Source organism: Syngnathus floridae, chromosome 17 (genome assembly GCF_059516105.1).
Source record: "Syngnathus floridae isolate MCC-2025c chromosome 17, RoL_Sflo_1.0, whole genome shotgun sequence".
Lineage (NCBI taxonomy): Eukaryota > Metazoa > Chordata > Actinopteri > Syngnathiformes > Syngnathidae > Syngnathus > Syngnathus floridae.
This window is the reverse complement of record NC_142429.1, coordinates 10236837-10259169: the sequence shown is the minus strand read 5'-3', so window position 1 is coordinate 10259169 and position 22333 is coordinate 10236837. Positions and strand designations below refer to the sequence as shown.

General features: G+C 42.0%; 3 protein-coding genes and 1 long non-coding RNA gene across 13 annotated transcripts; 3 read left to right on the top strand and 1 right to left on the bottom strand.

The window, feature by feature from the left end:
* The first annotated feature begins 84 nt into the window (after positions 1 to 84).
* On the top strand, positions 85 to 13590 carry LOC148384422 (serine/threonine-protein kinase N1-like). Of its 6 annotated transcripts, none has more exons than XM_088358320.1 (22): positions 85 to 504; positions 6550 to 6850; positions 7566 to 7711; positions 7788 to 7908; positions 8281 to 8426; positions 8496 to 8709; positions 8863 to 9057; positions 9138 to 9247; positions 9360 to 9503; positions 9592 to 9667; positions 9937 to 10072; positions 10152 to 10215; positions 10877 to 10965; positions 11202 to 11274; positions 11508 to 11599; positions 11705 to 11881; positions 12008 to 12070; positions 12142 to 12218; positions 12301 to 12443; positions 12510 to 12617; positions 12701 to 12781; positions 12845 to 13590. In XM_088358320.1, exons 1-22 carry the CDS (start codon positions 484 to 486, stop codon positions 13046 to 13048), a joined length of 2781 nt encoding a protein of 926 aa, XP_088214446.1. In that variant the 5' UTR covers positions 85 to 483; the 3' UTR covers positions 13049 to 13590. The 6 variants fall into 6 exon arrangements, with proteins under 6 accessions (XP_088214446.1, XP_088214443.1, XP_088214442.1 ...); XM_088358317.1 differs by lacking the exon at positions 85 to 504 and adding an exon at positions 4670 to 4824 and having other exon boundaries at positions 7584 to 7711; XM_088358316.1 differs by lacking the exon at positions 85 to 504 and adding an exon at positions 4670 to 4824 and having other exon boundaries at positions 10883 to 10965.
* A 374-nt stretch (positions 13591 to 13964) lies between these two features.
* On the top strand, positions 13965 to 18955 carry engl (endoglin, like). Of its 4 annotated transcripts, none has more exons than XM_088357853.1 (15): positions 13965 to 13979; positions 14278 to 14345; positions 14418 to 14587; positions 14883 to 15026; positions 15147 to 15321; positions 15400 to 15571; positions 15642 to 15786; positions 15890 to 16082; positions 16152 to 16321; positions 16451 to 16606; positions 16853 to 16936; positions 17108 to 17338; positions 17492 to 17968; positions 18336 to 18457; positions 18598 to 18955. In XM_088357853.1, the coding sequence occupies exons 2-15, from the start codon at positions 14279 to 14281 to the stop codon at positions 18617 to 18619; spliced, it is 2328 nt and encodes a 775-aa protein (XP_088213979.1). In that variant the 5' UTR covers positions 13965 to 13979; position 14278; the 3' UTR covers positions 18620 to 18955. The 4 variants fall into 4 exon arrangements, with proteins under 4 accessions (XP_088213979.1, XP_088213981.1, XP_088213978.1 ...); XM_088357855.1 differs by lacking the exon at positions 13965 to 13979 and adding an exon at positions 14018 to 14137 and having other exon boundaries at positions 14241 to 14345; positions 18336 to 18453; XM_088357852.1 differs by lacking the exon at positions 13965 to 13979 and adding an exon at positions 14018 to 14137 and having other exon boundaries at positions 14241 to 14345.
* Positions 18956 to 19284: 329 nt separating this feature from the next.
* Positions 19285 to 21238, bottom strand: LOC148384420 (uncharacterized). 2 transcript variants are annotated; one of them, XM_088357970.1, is made up of 6 exons: positions 20871 to 21238; positions 20296 to 20523; positions 20064 to 20224; positions 19852 to 19974; positions 19624 to 19783; positions 19285 to 19550 (listed from the first exon to the last, which is right to left on the bottom strand). In XM_088357970.1, the coding sequence occupies exons 2-6, from the start codon at positions 20513 to 20515 to the stop codon at positions 19357 to 19359; spliced, it is 858 nt and encodes a 285-aa protein (XP_088214096.1). In that variant the 5' UTR covers positions 20516 to 20523; positions 20871 to 21238; the 3' UTR covers positions 19285 to 19356. The 2 variants fall into 2 exon arrangements, with proteins under 2 accessions (XP_088214096.1, XP_088214097.1); XM_088357971.1 differs by lacking the exon at positions 20871 to 21238 and having other exon boundaries at positions 20296 to 20550.
* On the top strand, positions 19607 to 22021 carry LOC148384419 (uncharacterized). The gene is made up of 3 exons (XR_015853408.1): positions 19607 to 19693; positions 19868 to 20002; positions 20074 to 22021. It is a non-coding gene; the product is annotated as an uncharacterized LOC148384419 (long non-coding RNA).
* The last annotated feature ends 312 nt before the right edge of the window (positions 22022 to 22333 follow it).

Here is a 22333-nt window from a genome sequence, read left to right as displayed (position 1 = left end):
AAACAAAAGGATAGCTTGAGCAGTTTTATTTTTAAAGGTAAACCAGAAGTGCTTCTTTTCCTTTATGTCACTTGACGCTTGTTCCGCCCTCCCTTGAGCAGCTGTCAGCGTTCAACCGCGGCAGGTCAGGAGTACGCGTAAGGTGGCGGACATGTCCCTGGGGGTCCGCGGTGGCTGGTGGTGACTCCGGTGGGTGAGCATCTCCAGAGGATGATCACACAGCTTCCCCAGGCTCACAGCACTGCAAGACACGCTGCACAACGCGATGCGGCTCAGGGTGCAACGAGGAGGCAACGGTCTCCTCTCTCCCCGACGCTCAAAGCATCTCCTCGCCCGGTTGACGTCTCCTCCGAGTAGTTTTTTGGAGTCTTGTTGACTACGACGCATACGACGTTTGGGCCATTTCTAGTCGCAAACTGAGAAGAGCACCATGATTTGATCTTTAAAACGAAACAAGCGGTAATAGGAGTCACCTGGAAGCACATGATGGCCAACGACCTGCAAGTAAGTTTAATCATTTTTTTGTATTTTTTGCATCTGCAGAAATCAGTTTATTGTGCATGACTTAAGCGTGAGGTTGATATTGATCATGGAAATTGCACTTGGTTTATTTATCTGCTGGGGATTTTGAAAGATAGTCCAAAATATGATTTTGCTAACCTTAATAGGCTTACAGAACATCTTATTGTGACATTCAGTCATTGTACACATTTCAGAAAGTTTCATTTTGGGTTAATGGCTTCTTATTGCAAGTAAAAGCCAAAAATTTAAAATAATTATATCTTGTTCCAGCTATTCCTTAATGAAGAAACAGTGAAAAGAAGTGGATAAAACTAAAGATATTGACCGATTAATACTAATAAAGCAAAATAATGTGGCTTTTAATCCTAAGAAATTTTGGGCCAATGCAGCGTCAGTGAACTTTGGTTGGCCTCGTTGTATGTATACTGTAGTCCTATTTAAACACGTCTATAATAAAACGCTTTCAAATTTAGTGTGAATTAATTCAGAGAAGGCAAACCTCTCACCCTTTGCTGACTGTTTGGATTATATCATGCACAGTAGTTGGCATTGGTAGACTTCAGTGAGTCATTGGAAGGTGTTGCGGTGTCATATGGTGTGTCAGGTTGCAGGTCTCCTGGTGTCAGTCCAAGCCAGGATGGTGTGGAGCAAAATGTCAGCACAGATAAGGCTGAATCAACAGTGCATCTAGTTGTGTTCTCCACACACATCCCTAATTTCATTTTTGTCCACTGTTAGAGCGATGCTTGGAGGTGTAGTGCATTCCAGCTGTCTCCTTCTGAGCAAGTTCAATATTATTGTAATGCATGCAGTTATAATAAGCAAGAGGAGCTAATGAGATGTTGAGCATTGTCGAGGTTCCCTGCACTGCAATGACGGCTTTTCTGCCCACTCTAATGTATTCAGTGATAGTGTCATGGTGATTGCAGAGCAGTGAGTGGTAGCAGATAAAGACGTCCAATCGAGGTTGCTTGAACCTTCTCGCATTAGGCCTCGTTAAGTAGGAGGCCTTGTATGACTTCTATGACCTTGAGCGGAAAAATAACTAATTTTATTAGATTTTTTTTTTGGGGTCAGTAGAGGCCACTCAATAACTTTTTTGGGGATTATTTTAACAACACATGAATCCTCACACATGATCTAACTATTTTCTGCTAGTTTTATTTGCTGGCGGCTTGTTTATCTTTTTGGCCCGCCTCCTTCAGATGACTTCAGGGGTGTAAATCAAACATGGTGGTAAGGACACAAGCACTGTGCTGAGCTGATAATGTAACATTCGTTATGGGGAAGCTATGCAGTCTGCTGCCTCGCTCATGAATTGTTTATTTCTTTTGGGGTTTAAAGTGTAAGAGCATGGGAGAGGAGCTTCTGCCACCGCCGCCGCCGCTTGTTTCCTGGGTGGAGAGGAGCAGCCAAATTACTTTTGTATTGATCATCCGGCAGAATGAAGGCGGCTTCTTCCATTTTCTTTAATGGCCTCGGAAGACTTTGGAGAGGGCTCCTCATCGAACTCAGCTGATTGTCTCCCACGTGTTATGACATCTCTACTTCTGCCACGAGAAGATAAAGAGGCTGAGGGGTTTGAGTGTGTCTCCGAGGCGGGTCGCAGTTTTCCAAAACATCCATCTCGTGCAATTGGATTAGTTGTTCATTGGCTTCTCCTACTTAGGTTACTTCTAAATATTTGGACCTGTGGGAAATCATGTCGATTAAAATCAATATTTCAGACATGGGATCCATCAGTTCTGTTTTGTAACAAACAGTAAGAATTGTAGAAACAAACTATAAATAGTGTGGAAGGTCCTCCTTCACAGTAAATAGTCATTTTGACATGTCTGTGTGTGCGGTTTACACGCTGTGAGGTGAGTCAAAGTTTCACTTTCGGAAAAAAGAAAACTTAAGCCAAGATCCAGAACATAACATTAGGACAGTACAAAACTACAAATATTTAGAAGATCAACTTTGATTATCGATGATTTTCCACAATAACCTGACTAAGACTAAAAAAAACATAACAAACACAAAGTTTATATTCAATGGAAACACTACAAGAACTAAAATAGCGCACACAATCTTGTACTATGAAACTACTGTAATGGACCGAGGTCTTAAAAGGTCAGCGTCTGGATGACCTTTGTGTAAGATGCATCATGACCTCTTCAGAATGTGCAAAAGGCACCGACCGGTGTGACCACAACTAGTTTTGAGAGAAGCCCAAGGATGTGTGACCTGGTTGTGGTTCCACCTGATGCATTTGAGACGAGTTCTCCCGCCACTGTATTGAGATCAGGCGCTCGTCTTGTTTGTTGCCCTACAATAGCGGTGTCGGGTTTAAGATGAGTACAAACCCGAGGCTGAATCCGTAACACTGCCCCGGCCTGTCCTGCCGAGAGAGGGAAAATGTTAGCGAGGGTCAGATAGTAGCACAAATACACGTCTTGCCTTTGAAAGTGTAACCTAAAACGCCGCCATTGTTGTCGTGTAGGTTTTTTTTGAGACGGTGGCACCAATCAGAAGCAGCCTGGCGCTATTATGACTTCTTTTTTTTTTTAATCCACCAACAAACAATGCATAGGAAACTTTGAGAGTGGTAACCGAAGGAGGATAAATGGCATTCTATGAATAGGATACAGTGTCCGCAAAGGGAAAGTCCAGACAGGAGGAAGTTTGACAGGGTTGTGCTTGCATGGACTCACTTAATATCTTTTGGGGTGCTTTGTGATTAATTCTGACTCCTTGAGAATTTATTTTTACCATGCATACACTTTATAATCGCTTCAGAAGATAAAAAAAAAAAAATCTGTTGCATACAGAAGTATAGTATTAAATGGGTTTAGAGGAAATGCCAGACTAAATAATTAAATGAAAAATAAAATTAAAATAAAATTAATAAATAATTTGATACAAATAAAATGAGTAAATAATTAAATACAATTAATTTTGTTCTTTTCCATCTGTTAGCTTATGTATATATTTTAACATAATATGACACAATTTGTTGTGTTCAGCATAATATCAACGTCTAACGCTTGCGTGTGTGTTTAGCGCTTCACATCTGCTGCTACTACGCTAGCAGACAGAATCAGTTAAGAGGGATAATGGTTCACATTATAAAATGGGCTTCTTATCCCCCTCGACTCCGTGCCAATCATCATTTTTTTTAATCTGCTTGGCATGTCCATTAGTATCATGTCTGTATTAGCAGCATCTATCCACATATGCAGGGCAGCCCATATTGTTATTCAGATTCGGAATTTCAACCGGCGACATTCCCACAATCCAGACTTGCTGACAGACCATAACTGACCGATTTAATCAGCAATCAGCGGCTCCTCCTGATATTAAAATGCTAACCAAACATATTGTATTTCTGCAGCAGCAAATAATCACAAAAGAAGTAATGCAGAAAAGGAAAATAATATGCCACAAATCACAGAAACACATTATGTGTCCTGCAACAATTTTCCCGGAGAGGATTTTATTCTTATTCCTCCCTAAACAGAGGAACTTTTTGTTGCAGCTAAATTCACAATGGACAAAGCCGGGAGCACAAACATAAGCATTTACTGAAGTCTTTTGAGAAGATCGACTTCTGTACAAAGATGCCATTCAGTTTGCTGTGAACCTCCCCAGCTGTGGAGTGCACCACACACATCCGCACACACAGACACACAACATCCACTCGGACACACTTTGGCACCTGTTCTAATTTTCCAAATGCATGCCATGCAATGAGCGATATAACGCAAACATCTCCGCCATGTTGCACAAACATCAAGAGGAGATTGAGCAGCAACATTTCCTCCGCAATATGAGGGATTTTAGAGATTATCTGGCAACACACATTCAGTCCAAGGTACATTGTGTAAGCCGTTAGCTCATTCAGACCAAATTATAATTCCAGTCTGCTGAGTGTTATTGCTCGACACTAACCAATTGTTTTGTGTGTGTGTATTGACTTTTCTGACGCCAGATTTAGCAAAAGTAACTTTGCTTTGGGGGGGGAAACATGTTGACCCCCCCCCTGAAGCTAAAATAGGATTCTGTTCAGTCAAGATGGTGCAACGTCACCTCATTGCACGTGTCGTGTCAAAGACGCAAAGCAATTCGTGATGCTTCTTTCATGACTTCGATTAAAGGTGGCTCTGTGTTGTGTTGGGTCACGGGAACAAAATGTCCACGCAACCAGTAATCATCAACACGCAAAAAACTTCTGCTGCAAAATATCTCATAAAGATATGGCTACTGCTAAGGAGGAAAGAAGCCGCAGGAATACAGCTGCTTACATCTTTATTCTGGGATGTGAGTATTTTTTTTTGTAATCTTCTCTGAGCCAATATCAGAAGACGCTGATCAACCTCTAGATGTTCTCAACTGAGGACGAGGCGTATTGTGGAAAGAAATTGGTAACTATCCAGAAGTCAATTTTGTGGCCTGGCACCTGGGGGTGCTCTATCGTTTCTTTTTTTTTTTTAATTATTGACATCTACAACAAAAACGGCGGAAATGTCAAGTCCTTTCTAGTTAAAGGTCAGTGGAAAGGTTTTGCCCTTTTTACCCTTGGTGGGGTTTCTCAGCTCTGCTCATTCATTCTGACTGAGATTGTGTATTCTCTGCATATACCCCATGCAGCTTTATTTTTTTTTTCTTGTTTATATTTTTAGAGATGCAGAACAATTGGTTTAATATGACCACAATTTTATTCAACAATGCTGCCTCTCTGCTTTGGGTAGCAACAGGAAGCTGAGTGGCTGTGAGCTCTCCCACTTGCACAACCACCAGACTTGCATATACTGTGAGTGTGTGTGCATGTGTGTGTGTATGCATGACGCCTCTATGAACAGAACAGGAAGCCGACAGCTAGAAACTGTTCTCTCTCCACCCCGTTCACTTGTTTTGGCGTTGAAAAGACTTTGGAGTGTATAATAAATCCATTCTGGATTTTTTTGGAGGAGCCGCATATTAGTTGAGTGGCGGGTACGGAAGCCGTCTGCCGAGGGGAGGGTGAGTAAAGCCAGAGGCCAAACATGGCTAGTGAGGATGCAATAGAGGATTCTATGAGGGATCAACCTGCGGATGACCTCGAGCTCACTGAGCTGAGTGACAGCGATCAGCCGGTAGGCAATTTTTCAGCTCAGCTCAACATGGCCGACTTGTTGGCCCTTCTCTTTTCTCTTGCTTCCTCATTCACGTTTTTGGAAATCGGAATCACTCTTCTGCCAGATATTTTGGCTCTTCTGTGGAAGTGGTCGTCCACTTGGGCGTTTTTGTTGAAAAACTCTAGAGATTAAATTGAATTGTGATGAACATGGGTGAGTCACTGTACAAATTCGCCCTTCCTGTCTTTCATGGTCTGTCACCGCTGAGGTCTCTTGTGGGAGTGGCAAAAAACAAAGCTATCAAAATGGATTAATCGATAACTAATCGATTGTCAAAATAATCGACTAGCATTTTATGCTTCTTTTTTTTTTCTTGCTGCTTTACTCATGGACGCTTTAAGAAAATGATCAACCAAGCACTGCAGAAAAAAAAACAGCACTAGGATAATATGTAAACTTCACACAACTCAAGATTTGAATCTTAATTTTACAAATGTGAGGCACTCTTGCTAACCACTTAAGCCCCGTGCTCGAGTCATAATGCGAATGCTGCAGCTTTTGAGCCGTCCAGAAGCAGATGAGACCCTGATTCGAATCTGTATTCCTGCTGTTCTAATCTGCCGTAATCATGTTAGGGTTAATCATAGGAGCGCTGATGTTGGCTCAGCTGTTTACGCACTTAGAGTAAATGGGCTCCATTTATGTAGCATTCTTCTACCTGCAGAGGAGCTTTTAACAACGTTGCCTCATAATACCTCACTCTCTTTAACAGTTGGAGTAGCCGAAAGTTGTGCAACTCTTACTTTAGAAAAATTTATTATTCTAATTCTTATTATATGATATGTAACATTATGTGTTTATTATTATTATTTATTTGGATTTATATTCTAAACTGATAAGTGGACTTTTCTTTTTCTCCCATTTCCAGACGGATCCAGGCGGGCTGTCGGTCCTGCAGCAACTCGGCTTGGACCAGAACGCCGACCTCTCGGACTCCAGTGTGCAACAGCGCCTGGATGAGTACCGCGAGAGGATCCGCCGGGAAATCCGCAAGGAGCTCAAGATCAAGGAGGGAGCGGAGAATTTACGCCGGGCCACCACCGACAAGAGAAATGCCCAACAGGTGGACTCGCAGCTACGCAGTTCCAAACGCAAGCTCGAGAATCTCCAAGATCAGCTGCAGGAGCTCGATGCACTCATTGTGGTCAAGGGACACAACGAGAACCAAGGTGCACTTCCTGAAGACCATTCTTTAATTGGTATCACATAATTCACCACTTTGTTGAACAACAAGCATTAACCAAGGCTAACATTAGCCAATGCTTATTAATAAACCAGCTTGTCAGTTTTACAACCTCATGTCTTGAAATAAACATTAAACACTTTAATATGCAGCATAATGTGCTGCACAAGTAGCAATGTCAGCACAGACATCAGTGCCAAAAGAAGAGTAAGTCTAGCTTGGTCCACCAAACAGGCACATATATTTTTGATTGGAAATGATTTCATTGCACACCATCCAAAAGAAAACGTCACAAAAAGTAGTTTAAAAAAGTAATGATGTTCATTTTGCCATCTAGTGAGCATTTTATTATTCTGCCTGTCACTATAATATGTCACTGTCCTAGATACACTGCTAGAGCTTGTTTCTTTTCCATTTGGAGGAGCCATGGGGGGCCAAGGAAGTCCACAAAAATTCTTTAGAAAGCTGTTAGAGATTCATAATATGTTCCTTTTGAAAATGTGAGGGAAAATTGGGGAAAAAAATCCAGTCAAAATTGGAAAATACTCAAAAGTCCATTATGTGGCCTGGCACAAGCATATCTCAGGGGGGAGGCAGTGCCCCATGCCCGCCCCCCCCTACCTCCGCCAGTGCATATAATAGAGAAAATACATATTTTGTAAGTTTCAGATCAATTAAGTGATGTCCTTAACCTCTGACAGATGCTGCTACGTCTCCAGGCTCAATCAGTCGGCCGTCCGCCAACCAACACCGCATTGCTGCGTTGGAGCGCCAGCTAAACATTGAGTTGAAGGTCAAACAGGGTGCCGAAAATATGATTCCCATTTATGCCAATGGAGCTACCAAGGTACTCATCAGATTGACTCCTACTCTTCTCCGCATAATATATTCTTATGGTGCTTTCACATTCTGCTTTTTTGTAGGACAAAAAACTTCTTCAGACAGCTCAGCAGATGCTACAGGACAGCAAGACAAAGATCGACATCATCCGCATGCAGATCCGAAAGGCCATGCAGGCCACGGAGCAATCTGAGGACGGCCAATGTACGTCCCTATCTCGCTGTACTTTTTCATCCTCGCTCATCTTTCTGGTCGCCTTTTAACGCTCGCCCACCTGTCACACTGCATATTTCATGATCCCGGCAGTAATGGATCAATTCTGGCTTCAGAACCTCACAGTGCCCCGGTCAAACACACTCACACACTATGTGTGCACACATTGAAGTACACATTGTCCATTACAGCCCTCGAGCTCCTGGTTTGAGTCTTATTGATGTTCCTCCATCCCCTTGATGTTGGCCATCAACTAAGAGCTAGGCCCTCTTTTAGCGAGAGGTTAGAGACAAAGAAGGTTGGCTCGGGATGGAAGGACGGCTGAGGATTGTACAGTATGTTGAAGTCCACTTTTTGTGCTAGGTAAACCTGACTTGTGTGGGGTGGAGTTGCGCGTCGAGGAACTGTGGCATCATTACCGCGTGGAGCACGCAATGGCGGAGGGAGCGAAGAACATGCTGCGATTGCTCGGTGCAGGGAAGGTCCAAGATAAAAAGGCCATGGCAGAGGTCAGAGTTGACTGGCAAATCAACACCTTTAGTACTTTAGCAGTAAAACATTGCTCTGTGTGACCACAGGCACAGTGTGGTCTGAGTGAGTCATCCCAGCGTCTGGACCTGCTCAGGTGCTCTCTGGAGCAGCGGCTACTGGAGCTCCCAGAGGACCACCCCAAAGCCTGTCTGATCAAGGAAGAGCTGGCGTTGGCTTCCTCGTCAGCTTTCAGCATCCGCCAAAGCACACCTTATGTTCACAACCAGTACAGCACCCTGAGTAAACCATCACCTCTCACAGGTAGACACCAAGGGCTACCTAAAATAAAATATTTTCCAGATTAATTTACAAATAACATAAGTCCAAGTAAATCTCACTGGGGGGGACAGTGCCCCCCACGTCCCCCCTTCTAGCGCCGCCAGTGTTTAATGGAAATCTTCTTTCCCTGTGCAGGAACTCTTCAAGTTCATCTTCTGGGCTGTGTGGGCCTACCAGAGGTTGTCCCAGGCAGAAGCAGAGGAACTCCTGTGGTTCTTCCCGCTTACTCTCCAGCAGATGGACGCTCCTCCTTTAAACTAAGTGGCCTCTATAGCCGCAGCACCAGCAGCATGAGCCTGAAGATCCCTGGCAAGAATGATGAGCTGTCGAGTATGTATTTGAATATATGTGGAAGAACTTCCATTTTGTTTGGATGAATGAAACAATGCCTGTCTGTGTGCATATTAAAGTGGAAGTGAGCGCCGTGCTGAAGCTGGAGAACACAGTTGTAGGTCAGACCGCTTGGAGAACATTTGGAGATCAGACGTGGGACCAAAGCTTCACCGTGGAACTGGAGAGGGTGAGAATGGATTGTCCAAATTAGTCCAAAAATCCGTATGTGGATGTCTGCATTCAGCATTATGTCCATTTCAACCTGTATTATATACAAAATTTGTTTTCTTTTGGATTAGTCCAGGGAGTTGGAGATAGCTGTGTACTGGAGAGATTACCGCTCCTTGTGCGCTCTCAAGTACCTGAAGCTGGAGGAGTTTTTGGATAATCAAAGACATCGAGTAAAGCTAGCGCTGGAACCTCAGGGGCTGCTGCTGGCAGAGGTAGAAAAAAAAAAAAAAGAGTAGCAATTTTGTGAAAGTGATGAAAATCTGAATTGAAATTCTGATTCATTTATCTTTTTTTTTTCAGGTCACCTTTTTCAACCCAGTAATTGAGCGAGGCCGAAGACTCCAGAGACAAAAGAATGTCTTTTCCAAACAACACGGTATGCCTCAGAAGTCAAAACACTTGGACTTTGTGTGTGTGTGCTATGATGCATTGTATGTTTATTTCAAAATGGGAAGTGAGCCACATAAGAGTGTGCAAGATGGCCTTGATGCATTTCCAAGCAACATAATAGCTGGCTGACAATGCAGCTAGCTATAGGTCCTTTGGAGCACTGCCAATAAAACTTGTTAGCCACCAGCATTTAAATGTTAACAGCAAAGTAAGATTTTTTTTTTTTTAACCTCATTTTCACGTCATTTGTCTCAGGTAAGGCGTTCCTGCGAGCCCGCCAGATGAACGTGGACATCAGCACATGGGTTCGCCTTTTACGAAATGCCATCCCGAGTGGAAGCAATTCACCCGCATACACACCTGGCTTTTCAAGCAACACACACACCTCTGGGTAAGAACAGTCCAATGCGATAAGATGGGTTTTAATGGAATAGAAAACGTCTCGTCATTTGGTGTTGTTTTATTTGCAGAGAAATTTCAGTTGAAAAGCTAAATCTGGACGCAGAATCTCCCGTCAAAGCTGAGATCAGTGCGGTGAGTGAGTACGGGTCAAAGTGACCCGACTTAACACCATCATGTTGCACTTCTCCTCTCTCGGATCTGAAACATTTGGCTCTGAAGCTGACACTCACTGGCGAGAATGGAAAGTTGTGAATAATTAGAGAAAGAGTCCAAACAAAGACGGTTTAAATGGAGCCCAATAGGATAGAAGGGAAGGTTTGATTTGAGTTAGGCCAAATCCGAGAGTGGTCATGTTGGAAAGAAAATATGCCAGGTCGTCTTTTGAGTGCAGTAGTTGGCACGAGAGCTAAAATAAAAATTTGGACTTTTTCTGCTCATACAATGAGAACAAAAAATAATTTTGGAGGCTGCAGAACTGATTGAGTCATTAACCCTCCAGAAATGTATTGTACATTTTCCAAGCACAAACTGTAATTAAAGAAAAAACGGGTCACGGATTTAGATGAGCACAGGAAGAGTTAGAGCGGGAAAAGGGTGGTGGCAGATGGTATGTTCGGCATGGATTGGGGCATTAAGGGATTAATTAGTTTTTTTAGAGAACTAATTAGCATGACAGGGAAATAAATGTTTTTTTTTTAATCTTAATATTTTTAATATTAATCATATTATTTTTATTTTAATGAGTTGTGCCATCCTCCTTTCTTCCCTCGCTTCACTTTGCGGCACTCCATAGCAGCAGACGGCCGTCGAGTCCCCTTCCACGCCGGATGTTCCTGTTCCTGACCCCCCGACCAGATCACAGTCTCGAGACTCCTTGCGCAGGTGCCAAAATATACACTCTGTGTCTACACACGAAACCTGTGCGCATCCTGTTGCAATCTGCCCAACACAGCATGACAGCTGAAACTCACCCCTGCACACAATATGTTTTTGGGTTGAGGCTTTAATGTTTTAATGTTTAATCTGCAGTTTTTTCCTGCATATTTTTTTGACTGTATGCATTGAAGTAAAACCGAAAATGCATGCAGTGCAAATAATCTGTGTAATCTCTCTTTCAGAGCAAGCAGAGGCCCCGTTTGCTTGCAGGATTTCAAGCTGATAGCCGTTCTCGGCAGGGGGCACTTTGGCAAGGTATTAACGTGGCCTTTTTCATTTCATCATGGACAGACACCCTTGAGCTCTTTTCAAACTGTCTTATTTTTATTTTGGTGCATATTTAAAATAGTAGTCTAATATTAGGATTAGATCATGCTGCCCCTTTGTGGTGAAATATATGAAATCACCCCTGGTGGCCATTTTACCCTCGGAATCTGTTTTATTTATTTTTTGAAATTCTGAAAGCAAGTCTTTGGTGGATTCTCCAGGTGTTGTTGTCGGAATCCAAGCGAACAGGAGACCTATACGCCATTAAAGCTCTGAAAAAAGGAGACATAGTCACACGGGATGAAGTGGAAAGGTAAACCAGCTTGCTCGTCTAATAACCATCCCTGTGCTGTAACGTAATAACCATCACGTGTCACTCTCGTCTTCCTCCTTCCCTCCCTCTGGTATTTATGCTCAGTCTGATGTGCGAGAAGCGCATCTTTGAAACCGTCAACAGCTCCCACCATCCGTTCCTGGTCAACCTGTTTGCGTGTTTCCAGACGCCCGAACACGTGTGTTTCGTCATGGAGTACACGGCAGGAGGGGACCTCATGATGCACATACACGCGGACGTCTTTTCAGAGCCACGTGCTGTGTGAGTTCGGTGTGGCAGGTTCTCGTTTGAGGATTAATTAAAGGGGAAATTGATGATAAGATGTCAGGTGCAGATGATAAATGTTGAGATAATAAATGTGGCTTGAAATGGTTTTGGCTACCACAGGTTCTACTCCGCTTGTGTGGTCTTGGGTCTCCAATTTCTTCATGACCACAAAATTGTTTATCGGTAAGTCTTGAACTTCAAAAATATTGGCTGTGTGTTTTTGTTTTTAATTTTATAATTTTTTTTCTTCTCAGAGATCTGAAGTTGGACAACCTGCTGCTTGATATCAATGGTTTTGTAAAAATAGCCGACTTTGGGCTTTGTAAAGAAGGTTAGCATTTTTAATTTTAGCATCCAGCCCTTAAAGTAAAGTATTGTAACCTTTTTTTTTTTTTTTTTTTACCCGCACAAAGGCATGGGTTATGGCGACAGGACCAGCACATTTTGTGGGACGCCCGAGTTTTTGGCCCCTGAAGTACTGACAGACACCTCGTATACTCGAGCAGTCGACTGGTGGGGCCTCGGGGTGCTCGTCTATGAGATGTTGGTCGGAGAGGTGAGTCGCGCTGATCATTTTAAAAAAGTGACGAATCAGCAACGGGACACACTTTTTTTTTTTCAGTCTCCCTTCCCAGGTGATGATGAAGAGGAGGTTTTTGACAGCATAGTGAATGATGAAGTACGCTACCCGCGCTTTCTCTCCACCGAGGGCATTGGCATTATGAGACGGGTGGGATTGGAACTTCTGATTATTTTTATTTACAGTATGTCAGAGTGTTTTTTTTTTTTAATTGCTGTGTGCTCTGTTGTAAGCTACTAAGAAGGAATCCTGAAAGGCGGCTTGGCTCTGGAGAAAAAGATGCTGAGGAGGTCAAAAAGCAGCCTTTCTTCAGAGTGAGTTTGAATTACATTTTTTTTTTATAAATGTTTATATACACTGACATTCTTTTGATTTAGGATACGGACTGGGACGCCCTCCTTCATCGGAAAGTCTCGCCTCCTTTCATCCCGTCCATCGCAGGAAAAGAAGACGTCAGCAACTTTGATGTGGAGTTTACAGCCGAGGCGCCGACCCTCACGCCGCCCCGCGAGCGACGCACCCTCTCCCGAAAGGAACAAGACTATTTTAAGGATTTTGACTATGTGTCTGACCTCTGCTAGGGTCTGGCAATCTCAAACACTGAGGAGATGAGGATTGGATGGCTTTCTGCGGGAATGAACAGCTGGCTTGGATCAGCGCATCGGCCATTTTGTGATCCCGTGTCTCGCACATCTGCAGGGTCACTGACCTGCTGACCTTTTAGACAATCTGGAGGGGCTTTTAGAGGAAATTGAGAAGACAACCGAAGATAATCCAGATTATGTAGCAACCGAGTTGACTGGTCGTGCTGTGTGGAATCAATATCGAATCGGCATCATTGTCAACGGAATGCTCAACGAGCCAAAAAGTATCAATTGGAAGCTGATTAATGTCAGGGTAGATTTTTTTTGTCTTTTTTTTTGTCTGCTGTGCACTGCTGCTAGGTGTCCTTCTGACCCAGGCTCAGTTATAAATGAATGTACGACGTATCATGCGCAACTTCAAAATGAACACTTGAGGGCGCCAAAGAAAAAAAATGCTTACTGTCAAGTCAATTTCTGTTGATTGCGTCGGAGACAACACGTGATGCTCTTTAATAAAAGACGGCAAATTTGTAATAATATGGAATGCTTTCGTATTGTTTTAGTTAATCTACTTTCACATAGAAATATCTGCATTAACCAAAGCCAGTATTTTTTATATAATGTGATGATAGGTTCTCCAGAAAGGTGTTTTGATGTCCGACTATTCCAAAATGGTGGTAGTTATGCCAACTGAAACTGAAACTTCCGTCACGGCAGCTTCATCTTCTGAATCACTGCCACACTTGAGCCCCAATGCAACTGGATTGCGAAATAATTCAACAAAAAATGCTACAAATGTTTTTTAAGGTTTATGTCCCCGCCCCCTCACTCAACTGTTGATCCCACTGAGTGTCTCGTCATATTCCCCTCACAGATATTTCCCACAAGTAGCACCTCAGCTGCAAAGATGCATTGAAGCGGCCTGTAGGTGAGTGTTCTCCTTGGTGCAGGATTTGGAGGGTGTGTGTGAGTGCGTGGTTGTGTGTTTAGGAAGTGAGGTGGGTGGGGAACTCGGGATGTAGCAAACTTTGGACTCAGTCTTTGCAAAATACCACTGAAGCAGCAGCTGGAGGAACTCTGGCCCATGTGAGTTCAGCTTTTGGGTTATTTACTTTTTTGGAATGGGTTTTAAATAGACATAAATTAAGTAGCAGAACATTTCTTGTGTATTCATGTCGCCCTTCAATAGGATGTTGCAGACAGGTCGATTATTTTAAATCTGTCAGGATGCCTTCGCTGTCAGGAGTAGCTTGGACTGTTTTTTGCGCACTACTGCTCTGGAGGAGACAGACAGGTATGCCGACTCTCAAAAGACTTTTTTTTTCTTTATCGGCATGCATTTTTTTAAATGGACATGTCGTGACAGCTTCTGGCAAAGAGGGAGAATGTTCTGTGGCTCAAGTGGGAGCGCTTCACCCTGTTGAAGCTCTGCTGGAGAAGTTTGAGGCTGGCCCGGGCTGTGCTGCCAGGGAAAGTGGGGACAAGGAGACGCATGTTGTTGCGGTGGGGAGAGTAACCAGCAGCCCTGATAATATGGTAATTAGTGCTCATCAGTAGTTGCATGTTTGATGCAGTTTTGATTTTTTTTTATCCTTTTTTAACACCTCAAACAACAGAAACAAGACAGAGAAATGGCTTTTGATGGCAAAATAATTTAATAATTAATGTATGAATATCATATATTTATTAATTGTATGATTATATAATAAATATAAATATCCATGGTAGTGAGAGAGTTAAGTTTGACCTTAATACAAGTCTGTGCACTACTTTGTGACTATATTTGCTTTAAATGATTGCCAAAACAATAACTAATGTTTTGATTTTGCAGGTTACAGTGTTACTGAAGCCCTTGTCTCTGAGTTTGAACAAATCAACTATGAGAAAAGTTCACTTATTACTCAGCTCCCAGCAACCAATCAGCTGGAGGTTAGAAGCTGAGAGACTGCCCCCTGACCTCCCTGTACTAGTCAAGGTCAGTGAAGCCTACTTAAAAATAAAAATAAAAACTCAAGCTGTTTAGTTTCCAAGCATGTTTTTACTTTATTTGGAAAGGAAGCATTGACAACTAAATTCTTTGCTTCCATCTTTTTAGGTGTCCTCAAACTCCAGCGTTCAATCCCAGACGCTACGTTTGCTAGTTCGGCGGCTAAATTGGCTCCCTTACCGCCCACGTGCGCTGTACCGCTGGGCTCTGAAACACCACGGCAACTTGTCCTCTCTGACACACGTTCCCCATGGGAACCGAGTCTATGTCCGACTTGGAGAGGGTGAGCCATTGCAGAATCAACAGTCAATTTACTTTGACCCAATTTAGTTTTTTTGAGGTATGAGTCTTTGCTTTGCAGATCTGAGTCAACCCCCTGTGTGCCAGCTTAAGTCCATGTTCCTCTCGAACAACTACTTGACCTCTGACCTGCAACCGCAGGAAGTACAAGGCTGCGGCCTTTCAGCAGGAAATGCAAACAACCCCGAGGTTCATATCATCAAACTCCATTCAGCAGGTTCGGGACTCTGCGGGTGAGTTTTGTACATCGGATGCAACGATCAAGGTGTTACATTTTTAAAGAATTCAAGATGTCTGCTCCAGCTCACTGCAGGTGGAGGTGATTGTCTCGCTGGTACCGCCGCTGGAGAATTCTTCCAGGCAAACGGTGGTGCTGATTCTTAGCAGTTCGGTGCCGGTCAACTGGGCCATTGTTGCTCATGACGTTCAAGGTCATATCCTTATTCATGTAAGGTTTCATTTTCTATTTGTTTTTATTCCAGCATGAAATGTTGTCCTCATTTGAATGTTATTAGTGCTTTTGCAAGACCTAACTATTTTTTTTTGTGTAGTCCTCTAACAGTGTTTCCCCTCCCTTCCCTCCTGAGCCTGACCTCGCCCTGACGACCTCACTCATCCCCGACCTGTCCACCATACCGGACCTGCTTGTGTGGGCCAATGAGAGCGGCTATAACAACGTGACTTCATACACTGAGGCCAACCTGGGTAATCGATTTGTGATCCAGCTGGCCGGAACTAAGCCAGGTCAGAACCCATGTGTGTGCTCGATGTGGCATTGTAGCTTCTGCAAGCCATTTTTTTTTTCTATTTTAGATGTGGTCCTACCAATAAAGACCATTGCCAAGAGGCCTACGTGGGCAGTGGAGAGCGGAATGACAGAGTGGCTCAATGCTGGAGGTAGAGCAGAAGGAGGCCCAGACAGTTTCACAGTGCAGTGTGAAGATGGACGCCTCAGTGTGGCAGTGGACCAACACAACCTACAGGTCTTTAACCCAAGGCTTCTCAAACTGGAGCCTGCCAGCTTCCTTCCTGAATCACTTCTAGACACCAGCAATGGATTATTTAATTTATTGGCTTGTAGACTAAAGTATTGAACAATCGATTTCTTTCAGAGTTTGTCAATGCCGGTTTCTGCTGTAACGTTGCGGGATCCAACATGCCAGGCTCAGTCCAATGGGAGTCATTTCCTGTTAGTGTTCCCAGTCATTTCCTGTGGAACTGAGGGACAGCTCCTGGGAAATAGTGAAGGGGTGCAGTACAAAAACATGGTAAGGCTTAACATAGCCACACTTACTATTATTTTGGTTAATGATGAAGTCAAATTAAAAGTGGAAAAACATTGAAATGATTAATCTTGATTATTTTCCCCTTAAATAAATAAAATATTTCAACTGAGGTATGTAGACTTTTTATATCCCCCCATACTTTTTTTTTGTTGGGGTCTGTATGTGACTTATGTTTGTTGTGATGGCACTTCATTGTGATTTATTTGTCTTCTTTCATATTTTGCTTAGGTGCTGTTATGGAAAGAGCAGCCTCATACCATGTTGTCACACAATGAGACTGATTGGATAGCCAGAAATTCACTTGGAATACATGTAAGATAATTAAAAGATATTTCTTAATAATTAGTTGTTTGAGTTAATGAGTTGACTCTCATACAGTTGAATATATAGTCATATTGGTGTTGGACAAATTATTGGGAATGATTATCAATAACTTTTGTCTCTCTCTGTGTCTCTCTCAATCTTTGTAATCTCTTTTCCTAGTTCAGCTGTTTGGACAATGTGGCCAGCATGCCTCAACTAGGTCCTGGTGATGATGTCAGTACTTCCAAAGCACCTTGGGGTGCCTTGCCTGATCCTGGACAGTTCCACTTTGACACACCTAAACTCAAATCTGGGCCTTTGCTTCGTCTGAAGCTTTTTGTCACCGAGAGCTACAAGCAGCGACGCATCGGGCCTTGCGTCATCGCTCCTGACCAGCGCGTTTATGTCGAGGTGCTTATTTATTTTCTTTTTTTTTCGCATTTATAAATACTGAGGTCTCACTTTTTTTAATTAAGAAAAAAAATGACACTTTCTGACTTTTTGCATTTTTTTTTCCAAATTTTGATGATGTGTCTTCGTCATTTTATTTTTTTTCTACTGCAGATTTCTGCCAAGGGACCCTTCATAGACGTTGCTGAGGTGAAGTCATGTGTTGTTTCTCCTTTCCCAGACCCCAAAAGTTCTCCGTTCTGGACTGTCATAAGCAACAACTGTCCCGCAGACCCCTCACTTACCTTCCAGCATGCAAAAGTTGAGGAGACAGAAGATGATGATGAGCAGGAAGAAGAGCTGGAAGACAAACTTGAAGCTCAAAAAGGATCCAAGGAGCTCAATGATGAAGATCAAACTGTCTCCTTTCACTCCAAGCCTAGAGCAAAGAAAACAGTTATCAGGCCATTACGATTTAGTTTTGTCCTACGGCCGCTTTACAACGTCTCCATGCAGTTTCTCCACTGCAGCCTTCACCTTTGCATCTCGGACAAGACGACAACAAGGCGACCCACAAAAAAAAGAGTCACGAAAAAATGTCCGCATGGAAAACGTATCCCTCCACTTGTATCCAGGACACTCGGACAACAGGTACAGAAACAGATATTACACAATAGTATTTCTTGTAAAAATAAAATATTACAAAATAAAATATTATAATTGAAACATTTACTAGCCACACCATAATTTAGGAGAGTCACGTTGATAGTTAGCTCATGTCACATAATTATATGATCCATTTTTTGCGAGGCAGAATTTTTGTGAAAAATACATTTAAAAAAAATATTTTATGGTCCATTTGTTGCTAGGCAAAATTCTTGAGAAAAATGAAAATAAATGTCAGTTTGTTTTTCAGAAATTAGTGAGACACCAATTGAAGAAAAAAAAATCTATAATTCTATTTTACTGTTGGTCTTAAACTTCACAATGAATAATAAATTCTTCCCGTAATCTGCAGTGTGAGATTAGAAACCTTTCCCGGTCCATGGTGGTCACCCATCCTGTTCACTCACTGGCACATAAAGAACTGAAGCTCCTACGAACCAAAAGACTGAGTGCCTCACCACAACAAAGACGTGAGTGAGTATTTAATACTTTCTCTTTTTTTATCATTGAAGTATTTGTGTAAGCTTCACAGCCATTTAAAAAAACTCACAGCACCTGTAAACTGTAATGTTTGTTATTATATTAATTCTGTTATTATCTGTTTTTTTTTTTAGATGCAACCGGGTGAATGACTAAATGGGAGCCTCCAGATTGCGTCAGAACTTCGACATCAACGGTTACAGAAAATGTGTCACTACCGTTGAGCACCTGCAAAATGTTCACACGAGACCGTTTTTGTCTCTTTCCTCCAACAGTTTGAAGGGATGGAGTTTAGACAAACTACTTTGTGTGTGCCCCGACAATCATTGTTGCAAGGTAGACCCATGACTACAATCCCTCCTGTTCATTACGGCGTTGTGTAAATCCAGATTTGTTTTTTTTACAGCCGCTGGCTATTTAAAACTGGAAGAGGTGTAAAATGCAGAATTATGTATTTAAATCTTCGGAAAATAAATTAAATTAGAATTTGAAGTGGCCACCAGTTGTCAATATCTGTGTTTATAGTGGAGAATATGTTAATATCGTTTGTTGCAGTCTTTTGTTAATGTGGTGTGTAACTAATATATTGATTAAAACAGTTTCCCCTTTCACCAAATTGTTTTCTTATGCTCACTATCAACATGAAATCCTGTATTTAAAAAAAATGTTGAGCAACCTGATATTAAATTATTTATTTTATAATTATATTATCTTATGTAAAATTATTATTCTTGATATATTGATTGGTTTATTTATATCATCAAATATAAGAACATAAAGCTTTAATGAAAAACAAAACTCAAATGAAAAGAACAAATGCATTACTTTTATTTGAGAAATCTTTTTTATTTCTCCCCCTTTTAATCTTACTCATGGTCACATATTTGACCTCATCAGTTCTGAGCGTATCTACTACCATAGCCGCACGGGGTTTCTTGGTGGCGCTGCAGGTCGACCCTGCGTTGGAAGCTGCGGTGACAGCGGGGGCAGCTGAACGCTCGGTGGTCGTGTTTCCGAGTATGAGTGATGAGGTTGGAGCTTTGACTGAATCCTCGACCGCAAACCTTGCACACGTGTGGTTTCTCACCTGAGTGCAAATAAAAAGGGCAGGGCACACTCAACCGGATCTTGCACTCTAATCGACTTTAATCCGCACTTACCTGTATGTATGAACGTGTGTTTCTTCATGTCTGACTTCTGGTGGAACCTTTTCCCACAATACTGGCACGGGTAGGGCCTGGTGTCGGAGTGGATGAGCAGATGTGTGGAGAGTGTGGACGAGCGCTTGAAGATTTTTCCACACACCTTGCAGCCGAAGCTCTGTGCCGGTTTTAAGAATTAAACATTTAAAGCAAAACTGTGCATGTAACGCACTTTCTGTATATTACCTTTGCTCTTCTGTAGCTCTCAATTGCTGTGAAAGTCATTGAGGACATTTCAGTGGATGGGGAACTCAGCAAAGGGACATGAAAGCTGCTACTGCCATGAGCCTGAAGATCTTGGGAAAGAGACTGAGGGGAAAGGACATAGGGTCAAAAGGTCACCAATTATTATTATTCAAGCTTAGGTGGGACACAAATGCAACAATTCTATAAAATACCTTTTCACAGAGAGGACACTGACTGAATGACCAGCTGAGGTCTGCATGTGATGTACGGTGGAGTAACATGAAGACCAGCCTTTCCAGTTGTCGCTCTCTGTCAGATGTTTGGTGTCTTTCGGCTGACCAAGCAGAGTCCAGTTCTGTCGCTGTGGAGGTTCCTGGAAGAAGAATCAGTCAGCTTTTCTTTGATTGTGTTTAGAAAATGAATGAATTAATCGAATGTAATTACCAGATGCAGAGGGATTCCATGCAAGATAGCATTGACTCAGCCAAGATGTTGCCTCACATGGAGAACGGACCTCAGATAAAATCTCCTTCGCCAAAACGGCCGGCACGTTATCTCCAGTGTCCTTTCCACCTTGATCAGATTCATCCTTCTGTCTAACGGAGACCTTGGATGGACCGGCGGGGTGAGTCTTTTTATTTCTAACAAGAAACGATCGCGGCATGACAGAACCTGCAAAAGTCAGACAAGACTTCAGTTTTCGCTGAACACCTGCAAGTGCGTGTTCGTTTGAGATGCCAATCTTGAGGTTTCAAACTAGCTCACCACCTGCAAATCATATTGTAGCTGCAAAACTGCTGCCGAACTTTCTCAATAACTATTTTAATGTTTACCAAAGGCGCCTAATTTGGACAGCTAGCAAAACAGCACATTGATAATAAAAGAGTATTTTTTTATATATACGATAACATCATGTTGATCAAAATATTTGATAATATTCAAAAATAATATTAGGTTAAAAAAGATATTAGGGTATGATAGAAAAAAAAAGTCATTTGTCTTGAAGCGCTTGTCCTTACCTCCGAAATGCACAGCCAAATATCAAGTGCAATTCGAGCATTGTCAGTTACTGTAAGTCCTCTTTTCTCCTCCCAACACACATCTGCTGATGACACACCAAACTTCGAATGCAAACTATATTTAGCTTTAATCAGTCGAAACAGACGTGGGGAAATGTACACTCAATCTCTATTTAAGACAGAAATCACAAAATATTGGCGTTTTAAATCCCTCACATTCGTAACACAGAATTTTTTTCTTATTTAAATTTGCAACGTAGACGCACATAATGGCTGTTAAAGAAGTATCACATCTACTTGACTACCAAACTACTGTGTAAAAATTTCAAAATAAAAATGCTATTGATGCGCATCTCCAAAAAATGACAGCTAAATAAATAAATAAATAAAACCATGAAAATACTGATGGGCCTATGTGGTTTCAGTTGCGGGCCTGGTGTCAAAAATGTGTGATGCCATTTTCCCACAGTCAACTGATTTCTCTTTTTAACACGAACACACTGCTCTTCTCACAAATTTTCAAATTTCTTTCATTTTGTCCATGCATGGCAGAATTCTTGATATTTCTGTACATTTTTTTGAATGACATTCTTTATTAAATTGAAAGCTAAACAAAATCAAACAGGATGTGTAAACAACAGATAGTATATTTAGAGGCATGGGAACGACAGGGTGTACCAGCTTGTGAATCATAAGGTCACACACTCTGCCTGTGCCTTCCACTGAACAGGAAACAAAAACTGAATTTTGCTGATATATTTTCTCTTGCTGTTGCAGATGCAGATGGCATAATCTTACATTTTTTAACACATGAAAAAAATTAAATCAAGTGTTTTTTGTTTTTCCTCTCTCTTCCTTGAATAATTGATTTAATTCAGCAACACCACTCTACAGCATACTTTTTCTAAAGACAAAAATTTTGATTTGCTGATGTGTTTTTTTTTTTATTGTTGCATAACCCAAATTTGTAAAGAGCAGAATTCATGGTTCCATCAATCACAGCAAGTGAAATTATTATCTATTAAAGGAAATACTTTTGCATCAGTGTACATTTTAAAATCTGGATGGTTGAATCAGTTGAATCAATACTTTTGCCAGAGCCTTTTTTCCACACTTATATTTACTTTTTGAAGTATTGTGTGAATACTTAGGCCACTCATGACAGAACTGCAATCTGTAATTTGACCGCTACGAGGCGCTGTTATACAGCAGTAGGAGGAATTTCAACAAAAGCTGATGGTAAAGCAGAATTACATACTGTGTACTGAATGTGTACACCCCTTAATGTTATGTCAGCAATCATCTTATTGTTCACAAAAAAAAAAAAAAAAAACGCCCGCACCTCCCTCTATAAATGCTTGTCTTTTTCGCGCCACCAGAGCTACCGCGAGCACCACCCCTACATGATGTCACGTCCTATGTCGACAAACTGGCCAATAAAATCGGGTCAAATTTCTTGTCAG

Bases quoted from the DNA above. Each gene is read 5' to 3' on its own strand.
- LOC148384422 (XM_088358314.1), top strand. From the start codon at position 4,696: ATGTCCACGCAACCAGTAATCATCAACACGCAAAAAACTTCTGCTGCA. The intron at 9,248-9,359 runs GTGAGAATGGAT...CTTTTGGATTAG, and splicing joins TCACCGTGGAACTGGAGAGG to TCCAGGGAGTTGGAGATAGC. The intron at 11,600-11,704 runs GTAAACCAGCTT...ATTTATGCTCAG, and splicing joins ACACGGGATGAAGTGGAAAG to TCTGATGTGCGAGAAGCGCA.
- engl (XM_088357853.1), top strand. From the start codon at position 14,279: ATGCCTTCGCTGTCAGGAGTAGCTTGGACTGTTTTTTGCGCACTACTG. The intron at 14,346-14,417 runs GTATGCCGACTC...ATGTCGTGACAG, and splicing joins GCTCTGGAGGAGACAGACAG to CTTCTGGCAAAGAGGGAGAA. The intron at 15,322-15,399 runs GTGAGCCATTGC...TTTGCTTTGCAG, and splicing joins CTATGTCCGACTTGGAGAGG to ATCTGAGTCAACCCCCTGTG.
- LOC148384420 (XM_088357970.1), bottom strand. From the start codon at position 20,515: ATGCCGCGATCGTTTCTTGTTAGAAATAAAAAGACTCACCCCGCCGGT. The intron at 20,225-20,295 runs GTAATTACATTC...TTCTTCTTCCAG, and splicing joins ATGGAATCCCTCTGCATCTG to GAACCTCCACAGCGACAGAA. The intron at 19,975-20,063 runs GTATTTTATAGA...CTTTCCCCTCAG, and splicing joins AGTGTCCTCTCTGTGAAAAG to TCTCTTTCCCAAGATCTTCA.